Source organism: Belonocnema kinseyi, chromosome 9 (genome assembly GCF_010883055.1).
Source record: "Belonocnema kinseyi isolate 2016_QV_RU_SX_M_011 chromosome 9, B_treatae_v1, whole genome shotgun sequence".
Lineage (NCBI taxonomy): Eukaryota > Metazoa > Arthropoda > Insecta > Hymenoptera > Cynipidae > Belonocnema > Belonocnema kinseyi.
In genome coordinates this window covers 56959004-56971568 of record NC_046665.1, presented here as the reverse complement: position 1 = coordinate 56971568, position 12565 = coordinate 56959004, and the positions used below count along the sequence as shown (strand labels likewise).

General features: G+C 26.2%; 1 protein-coding gene across 4 annotated transcripts in view; it reads left to right on the top strand.

Annotated features, from left to right (window-relative positions):
• The window catches only part of LOC117179617 (aromatic-L-amino-acid decarboxylase-like), a 34191-nt gene that overhangs the window by 18373 nt on the left and 3253 nt on the right, over positions 1-12565 (top strand). For 3 of the 4 annotated variants that reach the window (XR_004467937.1, XR_004467939.1, XR_004467938.1), the window contains 5 exons: positions 482-742; positions 3825-3942; positions 5185-5275; positions 5386-5586; positions 8571-9005. Coding sequence is in view for 1 of the 4 variants with exons in the window: in XM_033371611.1 (XP_033227502.1) it covers positions 482-742; positions 3825-3942; positions 5185-5275; positions 5386-5586; positions 8571-8885 (986 nt within the window). In the remaining 3 variants the exon portion in view is untranslated. Of the gene's footprint in view, positions 1-481; positions 743-3824; positions 3943-5184; positions 5276-5385; positions 5587-8570; positions 9122-12565 lie in introns of those variants that run through there. The other variant, XM_033371611.1, reaches the window with a different exon arrangement.

Below are 12565 nucleotides of genomic sequence, written 5' to 3'. Positions count from 1 at the left end.
ATTTTATTTACAAAAAAAGTTCTTAAGTTCAAAAGAACATTCAGTGAACTGAAAAACTGTGATCGGTAATATAGGTATTTAGCTGTGTCACATGCCCTTAAGCGCTTGTCAAAAATTATCTGATTCCTACCTTACCGTCGTTTTTTTAAAGGAACTTACGTTCACACGAAATGAGATAATGAGTTGCACACTTAAAAAATTATGTAAAAGATACTAAACCATGCTTTTACTGTCCCAAATTTTCAAAACTACAAAAAATGATTTTTCAAAAAAAAAATATATTTTTTTAATATTAAAAATGTACGACTGTAGAAATGTTTCTTAGAGTCTTAAATTTAATTACGTAAATTTTAAATTCTATACCTCATTTCGTCGGGATGTAAGTTGTTTTAAAAAAATGTCGGTAAGGTAGGAATCGGGTGACGTTCGACATACCCTTAAGCCTTAATGAAAGATATTGACAGTGGAAATATTTTTTTAGACCAGTCAAATTCTTCAGTAGAAAAAAGTGGACTCTTAGGAGCAATGCCAATGAAGCTGTTACCGACGGATGATAAATGTAGTTTACGTGGAGCGACTGTTTTGGAAGCAATAAGGAAAGACGAAGAGGCTGGACTTATTCCATGTTATGTAGTGGCAACTTTAGGAACTACAGGAACCTGTGCTTTTGATAATCTCAATGAAATTGGTCCAATTTGTATTGAAAATAATCTATGGCTTCACATAGATGCTGCTTATGCTGGTTAGTTTATATATCGGTTTACAGTAAAAACAAGTGGGAAATATCCCCTTAAGGGCATGTGTAACAGCTAAATACCTATATTACCGACCACAGTTTTTCAGTTCACTGAATGTTTTTTTGACCCTAAGAACTTTTTTTGTAAATAAAGTATCGAGCTGAAACTTTGGGAAATGTATTAGAGTGCAATAAAGTACGTTTAGGTACTGCATTTTGGTAGGAACTTCACTGAAAATTATTTCATCTTTTTTCTGAACCTCAACATTTTTTGAACGTTCGAACTTTTTTTATACATAAAATATCGGTCTCAAACTTTGAGAAATGCAACAGCCGAAGGAAAACTACGTTTAAGTACAAAGCTTAATAATAAAAGATGTAAAAAAATATATTACAACAATCAATTCCAACGGCATCAGCCGGTAACGTTATACATAAAAATACGAACTCTCTAGAGCCTCGTCTAATGGCCGCCAGGTTTCGTATTTTCGTGTACAACGTTACCGGCTGATGCCGTTGGAATTGATTGTTAAAATATATTTTTTTGCTTCTTTTATTATTAAGCTTTGTACTTAAACGTAGTTTTCTTTCGGCTCTTGCATTTCTCAAGGTTTGAGACCGATATTTTATGTATAAAAAAAGTTCGAACGATCAGAAAATGTTGAGGTTCAGAAAAAAGATGAAATAATTTTCAGTGAAGTTCCTACCAAAATGCAGTACCTAAACGTACTTTATTGTACTCTAATACATTTTCCAAAGTTTCAGCTCGATATTTTATTTACAAAAAAAGTTCTGAGGTTCAAAAAAACATTCAGTGAACTGAAAAACTGTGGTCGGTAATATACGTATTTAGCTGTGTCACATGCTCTTAAGTCCATTTACATTTACACGATTACTACCTTACCGACATTTTTTTGCAACAACTCGAATTGGAATATTGAGTTGTAAAAAGAAATTATTAGAAATTTTCTAATGAACGTTGTTATGGTCCTGAATTTCGGGAAATACGAATAAAAATCTGCAGAATTTTGCAAAATTATTGTTCGTTGTATTTTTTAGAAACTTAGGGCCATCAAAAAGTTTATTAATGCGCTTCAATTAATTTTCAAGTTTTTTAACTCAATATCTCAATTTGTGTAGATGTCAGTTGCTGCGAAAAAATGTCCGTAAGGTAGGAATCGAACAAAACTTACAAGGCCTTAAATGAGGAATGTTTAAAGAGTAATAATTTCTTACGATAACAACAAAAGTTTTTCCAGCACGGAATAATTTCCACCCAATAACTTCTCACCTCCCCCCCCCCCATCCGACTTACTTTTACCTTGCCAGGAAAATGTCCCAGAAAGTACAGAATAGCAATTATATTTCAAATTCACTTTAAAGACAGAACTTTTTAAAATAATTTCTGCAACATTAGTGATTTTTTCGATAAGTGACAAGTTTCCGAATATTTCTACACTAATTTCCAACTATGTAAACAATTATTATTCGTGCAAGCCCTTTTTTTCATTGCAAATCATAACAAGTTATTATTTTTCGGGGAAAATAATGCAGTTTATATATATCAAGAGTAATTTTTTTTTACTTAACATATTTGTCAATTATTTAAACAATTTTCATTTGTTTGAACAATTTCTTTGCATGTAAATCGTAAAGCGTTATTATTTTCTGGAATTAATTAAACAATTAACGAATGTTAAGGGAAATATATTTTTGTTTAGGGATATTTGGGTATTACTTAAACAATTTTCATTTGTTTAAAGATTTTTTTCTTTTAAATATTGAGAACTTACTACCTTCTGTAATAAATAATGCTGTGAATGAATGTTGAGTGATATTTTTTGAAAAAGATTGTTTGGAAATATTTAAACAATCAATAACCTTTTCATGGAAAAGGTGGAAAAATAGTTTTTTCCAAATATTTTCGAAATTTAACATTTTTTCCTTAGAAATAATATTCTTTAAAAAATGATCATTTTTTAAAGCATTTTTTTGCTCGAAAGTTATGGATGAATTTCTAAAAATCAATTTTGATGATAAAAAAAATACTGAATAATAAGGGACACGGTGTATGAGATTGAGAAAGTCTAGAACGCTCGTTAATTGTTTAATTGTTTCCAAAAAATACTAACTTTTCACGTTATAGTAGAAAAATTATACAATTATAAATTATGTTAATATTTGAATATTTTTAAAATACAAAATACTATTTTTAACATACATGAACTATATCATTTATGCCGAAAAAGAGTAACTTCTTACGATTTACTGGAACAAAAATTATTTTAAAAAAGAATAATCGCATAAACAAATCAAAATTAGGTGTGAAATGTTTGGAAACTTGTCGCTTATGGAATACAAATAATTAATCTTCAAATAATTCAAAAATGCTTTTTTAGCATGAATTTTACCTAAAACTTTTATTTTGCATTTTTGATCATTTTCCGGTCATAATAAAAGGTATTTGGGGGGTGGGGGTAAAAATAAAATTGAGTAGGTAGAAATTATTGTCAAGTACTTCTTTTTCGATGTTTTTAAAAACTGTACACGGGTAAATGTTGACTGATTCAATGAAATAGTGAATTTCTTATCCCGAAAACTAAAAAAATTGGTGGGATCGATCACCAAAAGTAAAAGATAAAATTTCTACCGGTATAGATTTGGAGCACCCTTGTTCAAAAAAGTAAATTTAGGAAGAAAGAGAATAAAAATTTTTTGTCTAATATTCATAAAATAAAACTAATAGGTTTAGCTGTTTCTACATATAGATTCCCCTTTACCGACATTTAACGACATTTACCGACATTCATAGCTACAGTTCCGTTCTTAATTCGGAAGCTTTTAAATAGGTAGGAAATTTTGAGGGTAATTCTACTGTTGAAAACAGAAATATATTGAAAGCTTTCATGAGTTTGCACAATTCAATATCTTTCAAAATTCAGCACGGACACAAACCTTTGAGAGTCTACTATCGGTAAATGTCGGTAACAGGAATATGTCCTTCTAAAAATCTCAGCCTCTCTAAGACATGATATTTATTTTTTAATTTTCAATAAAAATAACCAAATCAAATAAAATTGAATTGTAGGTGCAGCCTTCATATGTCCCGAATATCGACATTTGATGACTGGTGTCGAATACGGAGATTCTTTCAATTTCAATCCTCACAAGTGGTTGCTTGTCAATTTCGATTGTTCAGCTATGTGGTAAGTTAAAGAAAAATTTAAAAAATAATTAACCATTTTAAAAACTTTTTTTATTTATCAATTTATTACTGTCGAATTTGCAAAATGAAAATATAACCTTTTATATAATTAAGATGATCAAAAATAACATATTGTCCACTTTTGACCATTCCGTCTCAGAAGCTGAATCATAATAGTTGGACTCATGTATTGAGATTTTGTTGACTTTTCTTTTAATATTTGAAATTATGAAAAAATAGATAATAAGAATAATTGTATAAATTGTATTCATTATGAGAATTTATTTATCTATATTTACCTATTTGTAATGAATTTAATAAAGTTACTTTCATTAAAGTTTAAAAATGTAGTAATTTTGTTGAAATTTTGTAATTTCCAAAAAGAATTTGATTTCTTTTACAATTTCATTTTATCAACCATTTTATTTCCTGGACTATTTTTTTTTAAACAATTTCTTTTCTCTACAATTCTATATCTTCAACAATTTTATTTTTTAACCATTTTATTTATTTTTGAAGTTTTAAACTCTTTTATTTTTTAAACAATGCTATTTTCTAAAGAATTGTATTTCTTCTACAATTCCAATTTTTCAAAAATTTTATTTTTTAAAACATATTTTATTTTTAATCAATTTTATTTCTTTAGAAATTTTATTTTTTCAACCATTTTTTCAAAAACAATTCTTTCTTATGAGCAATGTCACTTCCCCTCAAAAATTTAATTTTTGTAAACCATTTTATTCATTAAACAGTCTTAGTCTCTAATTCATTTGTATTTCTTCTATAATTTCGTTTCGCCATCAATTTTATTTTAGCAACAATTTTCTTCTTTAAAATTTTTTTTGTTTTAATAATTTCATTTCTTCGGCAATTTTATTTTTTAAGCATTTTCTTAAAAACAATTTGACGTTTTAATCAATTTTATTTCTTCTAAAAATTCATTTCTTCAACAATTTTATTTTTGCAACCATTTTATTTTTTAACCAATTTTATTCTTTAAGCAATTTTATTCTTTCTTTCATTTCTTTTCTTCTGCATCTTTATTTTTTAATCGTATTTATAAAAGATCGTAGTAAAATGATTAACGATGCGCATACTTAATTATTATTTTTAAAATCTGAAAAAATAGACAAAAATTTGATCACCTTAAAAATCCAGTTTCCGGAATAGAATGGTCGAAATCTGAAGATGCGTTATTTTAGACCACCCTATTAAACATTTTTAAAATATTTTATCTTTAAAGGGTGAAAGACTCAAGTTGGCTGATCGATGCTTTCAATGTTGATAGAATTTATCTAGCGCACGATAAACAAGGATTAGCACCAGATTACAGGGTGAGCTTCATTGTCGAAATTTAAGCTTTGTTCTGTATCTAATTTAAGAAATTAAAATAATTATTATATTTTTGCCAAGAAAAATTAATAATAAATTAATTATTTTTCAGCATTGGCAAATTCCACTGGGTAGACGTTTCAGAGCCTTAAAACTTTGGTTTGTTCTGCGTTTATATGGAGTTGAAGGTCTTCAAAAACATATTCGTCACACGATAAAATTAGCGCAAATGTTCGAAAATCTTGTTAAATCTGATAATAAATTCGAAATTTCCACCGAAATCTCTATGGGTCTAATATGTTTCCGAATGAAGGTAACAACCATTTTAATAAATAATTAGCAATATATTATCGAAGCATCTTATAATTTGTATTAATTTTATAATTTAAATTTCTTATTTTTTGATGAACAATGAAACTTTATTCATAATGATTTCCTTAATTTAAACTTTAGATTAAAATAATTGAATTATACAAATCGTAATGCACAATTTCAAAACTAATTATTTTCAACGACTCAATTTCAAGATCATAGCTCAAGAATGCTTCAATTTTTAAACAAAGTTTGGAATTGTTTAATTTGTAACGCTTTCAGATTGAATTAATTTCCAAAATTTTCTAGTAAAAAACGTATCATTTTCGTGAGTCTTCTGACCAATAAACTCTAAAGGTTTACAATATTTAAAATTTTTCAATTTTGAACGGTGAAAATGACAGTGATTTTTCTACTAATTAATCTTTTAAACATAAAAAATTTGATTTTAAAAGCCCTGATGATTTAAAAATAAATTTTCAATTAAAACATTCTGAATTGTATCTGTATTAATTTCTGAATTGTTTAAAACCATAGTACATAAAATTGCAAGACTTGATAGTTGCATAATTTTTAGTTTCAACGATTTGTAATTAAATAATCTCGAATTACATACTTTTAGAATAATTTTAAAACCGTAAAAAATTAAGACAATCATTTCTGAAATTCAAGCCTTAAAAATAAAAGAATTTAGAAGTAGCCATTACAAATTTAATTACTGTTTGTTTGAAAATGTTCCGAAATAATAATCAAATATAGCAATCTTGTTTTGTATTCTTTTTATGTTTTGTTTAATTTTCAGTGTCATATTTTGAAATTTTACAGATTTGAGATAAAGATTTTAAGAAGTAAATCCTTCAAAATAAATCAAATTGTACTGGAAAAATTAAAAAATTCATAGTAATTCAAAATAAGGTGTTTAAAATTACAGGATTTGAAATTAATCGGTTAAAATTTATATTGTTTAAAATTAAAATAGAAAAAATTGAACTATCATATTGAAAGATAAATTTTCGATTTTTTCCTGTCACAATTCTTAATTTCTGATTAAAATTGAAATTGTTAAATTTTCAAACGAATAATTAACTGTTTACATATTGTTAACTTTGAACGATTTAAATTAAATTAAATTTTTTTGTCAGTTTCGAATTAAGTTCGAATTTGTTTCATTTTCAAGGTTTTGTAGTCGAAATGTTTTTAATTTGAAGTGTTTCCCATTAAAATTATTTTGTAATCCTAAGTTTTTTAAAATTAATAATTCAATTGAAAAGGTTTATAATAAAAAAATCAATGCGTAAAGTTCTGATTGGCAGTGGATTTATTTTTTATCTTATTAAAATTTGTCTAATCAATTTCAATGTTACAATATAAGCAAAAATAATTTAAAATTTTACAGTTTTAGAAGTTTAGCTGTTAAAACATGCAATTTAGTTTACAATTTTGAATTACAAATATTTAATTACTTCGACTTGAAAATTATTTTAATTCAAAAGTTTTGAATTTTAAATTAATTAATTTGGAATTCTTCTAATTATGTATAATGCAATTTCAGTTGCTTTTAATTTTAAATGACCAAATTTTCAAAATGCAAATATGAAATATTAAAAATTGAAATACACAATTATAGAAATTTGTAATTTTGAACATTTTGACATTAGCCTATTTTTATACATTTTTAACTGAAAATTAAGTTTCGACATAAAATTTAAACTATTCCCGGTAAGGATTCGATTTTTATTAAAAATTTTATCTCTTTTATTTGAAATTAAAATTAAAATTATTCCTTGAAAGAAAGATCCTACTCTTCGTCTTTTTATTCAAGAATTTAATTATTTCGTTGAAATTTTAAGTATTTTACTAAAAATTAATCTTTTTTGGTTGAAAATTTAATAGCTTTATTTGGCATTCATTTGTTTACTTCGATTTTTTTAAATTATACTGTTCACTAAAGAATTAAATTCTCTAGTTGAAAATGTAATTGTTTTTCGTTAAATTCCCCAAAAGATGAAATGTAGAATAAAGTTTGTAGGATTTATGGGGATTTTATGGAAAGCTGAAAAAAATATTATCGGGCATGGCTTGACCGCTTTTGATGCCCAAAAACTATGCTATGGGACTCCATGGTACAAAGTTAGAAAAAAATAACGAAATAAAAAACAGCGATAAAACAAAAATTTTAAAATTAGTAAAATTTAAAACTGTCTATTTGTTAATAAAGGAACCATTTTTTTCATGAAATCAACTAAAAATTTACTTTCGTAGACTTCTTGCTATGAATCTTCGCAAATTGACATCAATGATTAATTTTTGGAACCATCCTGATAAATAAATCCACATTTCGACTTTTTTCAATTTTTGACCGAATCAAGTAAAAAAACTGTCTAAAAACCATTTGTTATGAAACCTTAAAAATTTATGACAATTTCTGATTACAAAAAGAAACTTATAAACAAATGCAAATTGGGATGAAATTTTAATGAATATGCACAATTTTTTCATTGAATTAATTCAAAATATCTTTCCGATTACTCATTGTTGCAATTTGTGTTTGAAACTTCAACTGTTTTGTTAAACATTCGCTGATTCAGTCAAAAAATTCGTCCTTTTGGATTCATCTTTTGTTGTTGAAAAGTAGACTTATTTTCTGACAAATGAATTATTTGATTGAAAATGTAGCTGTTTTTGATAGAGTTCCCCGAAAGATTATATCTGGAACAAAGTTTATAGGATACTTGGGGGGTATTTCATAGAAAACAAAACAAAAATATTTTTCTTAGAATGGTTTGTACGCTTTTGATTCCCAAAAAATATGTTATGGGGATCAGTGGTACAATGCTAGAAAAAAATAATGGATAAATAAAAAACCAATTCAACAAAATTTAGAACATTTCGAATACCCAGTAGATCAGCATGAAAAATCAAAAATTGTAAATGTTAAAATATTTTTTAGTACCAATTTTAAATACCCAAATTAAATTTTTTTAGGGAGACAATACCCGGACAAGACAGCTTTTAGATCGATTGTCGGCGCGAAAGAAAATCTACATCGTGGCTGCCACTTACCGAGAAAAATTGATTGTGAGATTCGTAATCTGCAGCCGGTTTTGTCAGGAGGAAGACATTCACTTTGCCTGGAATGAAATAAGTGGACAAGCTTCTGAAGTTTTAAATTCTCCCAAACCTGCTTTGACGATTTTGGATAAAGAAAATGAAACTTTGACTAAAGAAAATGGGGACATGGTGACGAAGTTCGAAGGCCTCAAACTTGAATCAGAGAAAAAATCTCAAAAAATTGTTTAGGAAAAGCGAAAAAAAGCTGTATATATGAAATCCATATGTAAATACATATATATTTTTTGCATAAACAAATGCCTCTGAATTTTCCTCCAGAGGAAGAAAAATTAAGACAAATAATTACAGGTAATTGTCATTTTTGTAGAAACTTCTCTTTCTTAGAGGAATGAACGTATTATAAATTAAGTACAAAACAGAAAAAAATAGATTATTCTATTTTTAAAATATTTTTAGATTATTTTTTAACTATTTAAGATTTTTGGCACTATAGTTTGTTTACTCTATAGTCTCGCTTTATAACAAAGCTTTTTGTGATAAAAATAAAGTACTTGATAAATAATATAAAAAGATTAGAAAAATTTTCAATTATTATTTTACTTTGACAGAAATATAAATGCATTTAATATACGAATTAAAATATAATCATTTTTATAATATTAATAAAATAAAAATATAACATAAATATATTACAAAATTGTTTATAAATGTTTTATTTAGGTCCATTTTATGTTACCAGATATTCCAATAAAAGTCATAAAGTTTTTAGTAAATATTGTTTATTTTTTTTATCTTATCTAATTTTTACATTAAAATATAAAATCATAATCAGTAAAAAGTGTTTCTATTTGCTATTATCTAAAATAATAGAAAAAAAAACCAATCGACGAAAATAATTTTGATAATTGACACAAATTTATGCATTACCTTCAGAATCAGTATATAATATTTTAAAGACAACCAAGCCGTTGCATTTTGGTTCAAAAATGTTTTTTCCGAAGAAAACCCCTGTCATAACCTAAAGTTTTTGATGTCAAATTATTTTTATTGAAAATAGTTGATTTCCGGGGGAAAATGTTAACATGACATACATTTTTTTCAAAATTGTCAATTTTCGCTTATATCTATACCAGTTTCCGGGGAATAGCACGAACATAACCTAAAATTGTGCAAAATATTGTTTATCTAACCATGGTTCTTTCAAAAATCATTGCAATGATTTTTTAATTAAAATACGTATTTTCGGTAAAAAAACGCTAATAAAACAAAAAATGTGATTCTGATGGCTCTGAGTGATAATCTGAAGAGTATAATGATATGCTGAAAATCTTATAATTTAACAAATTTAAAATACCGTTTTTCGACAAAAGACCCTGACATAACATAATAATTACTTGTTTAAGATTCTAAATCTTTTTTTTAATCCTAATGTATTATCTTTTGAATAATTTATTTCTAGTAAAAATATTAAAATAACCTAAAATTGTCCTAAAATTATAAATCTGGAATCTGCTACACAGTTTTCCAGTGAAGAACGCGAGCATATCCTAGAATTGTTTAACATTTTTTACCCTTAAAAGCCAAGGTTTAAAAAAAAGCTATTTTCGGTACAAAGCGTTGACAAATCCAAAATTTATGAATCTAATGGCGGCGAATAATAAACTGAAAAATAAAGACATTCTCCGACTATTAAATGTCTTATAGAAACTTATAAAAATGGACAAGAGGATACATAGAACCATATAGAATTTGTAAAATGTCGATATGGCTTTATGTGGTTCTATATATCCTTTTGTCCATTTCTATAAGTTTCTATAAGGCATTTAATGAAGGACTGAACAAAACTTTATGATTTAAAAATTTGAAAAAAAACCTTTCGCAAAGAAAAACGTAGAACGTAATCTAAAGCTATTTCGAGCTTTGAAATTTGCTATTTCCTTCGAAATTTAATAATTTTTCGACTGAAAATACGATTTTTATGTGTTAAATGGCGACATGAAATAAAATTGCCAAAAAATTGTGAATCTTTTTTGAAATATATAATTTAAAAAATAATAATACCAATTTTGGAAGAAAGCCCTATAAAATAATACAAAATTGTCAAACGATTTTTGTTTGAAAACATATGTCAAACTTCTTAAATTACATTTTTTCTAAAAAAAAAAAAACATCTTATGCTTTGCTGCGTTGTGAATCGAACCACAGAACTTCCGATTGCCGGGCGGGTGCTTTCTCCTTGAGCTACTAGAGATATTGAAAGGAGAATTCTTTTTTTTAGAAATACACGCATTCTTTTGCCAGGTGTTACGTATCAAAATTTGTCAAGGAAGCTGTATTATCATCAGAGAATAACATACACTCTTTACGTCTTTAAAGGCTAGATGGAGCTATGAATACAAAAAATCTTAATTAAATGTTTTTTGAAAAAAGATCTTTGCCTTTGCTCCGCTGGGAATCGAATCACAGAACTTCCAATTGCCGGTCGGGTGCTATTCCCTTAAGCCACTAGAGGAAAGGAGATCTGTTTCAAGAAAAAATGTAATAAAAACAAAATTTAATTCATTGTTCCATCTAGTCTGAAAAGACGTTTAACATTTTGGTTATATTCTGATGATAAAGCAGATTCCTTGACAAGTTTTACGTACTGTTCTTTTTAAAGCTAGACAGAAGAACTGATACTGCAGAAAAAAGTATAAAAATATTAATTAATTCTAAAATACTATCAAATTAAAATTAAAATTGAAGGAGATAAATTCTGTTCTTCTACGATATTTTTCAACAGAAATGAATTAGTGAAAATATCACAAATTCTTTTTTTATAAAGCATATTGTTAAGCATAATTCCACAATTTAAATTTACAAGAACATCTGATGTATTTCATTAAGACATAATATGCTGGGAATCTTATAATTATAAAATTTTTAAATATCAAATTTCAACGAAAAACTCTAACATAAAATAATAAATAATTATTTAAGATTCTAAATCTTTTCTTAATCCTAATGTATTTCTTTAAATAATTCATTTCTTGTGTAAATGTTAAAATAAAATAAGACTATTCTAAAATGGCAAATCTCTAATCTGCTATAGCGATATCCGGTGAAGAACGCGAGCATAACCTACAATTGTTAAAAACATTTTATCCTTTTAAAAACCAATGATTTTCTAATAAAAGAAATTATTTTCAGTACAAAACGTTAACAATAGCAAAATTTTTGATTCTAATAACGGCGAATAATAAACAGAAGAACAACGACAATCTGAAAAACTTTGGGTTTAAAATGTATTAAAATTCGTTTTCGAAGAAAAACGTTAACGTAACCTTAAGTTATTTCAAAATTGTAAATCTCCTTTTGAAATATAATGATTTTTCGACTAAAAATACCATCTTTATGTATTAAATGGAAACATGACATAACATTGATAAAAAAGTGTGAATCTTCTTTGAAATGTAATTTAAAAAATAGTTATACCAATATTGAAAGAAACCCCCCTAAAATAAGCCGAAAATGTTAAAAAATATCTCAATCTTCTTGAAATTGTAATTCTTTTTTAAATATATGTGAAACTTTTTTTAAATTACATTTTTTCTAAAAAAACATCTAATGCTTTGCTCCGTTGGGAATTGAACCACAGAACTTCCGATTGTTGGTCGGGTGCTATTCCCTTAAGCTACTAGAGAAAAGGCGATCTTTTTAAAGAAAAAATTAAATAAAAAAATATATTATTCATAACTCCATCTAGTCTGAAAGGACGTTAAATTTTTCTGTTATTCTCTACTGATTACGCGGATTACTTGAAAAGTTTTAAGAACTGTTCTTTTTAAAAATAGTCAGAATTACTGATACTGCGGAAAAAGTATTAAATATATTTAAAATATTAAAAATATTAAAAATATTAAAAATAT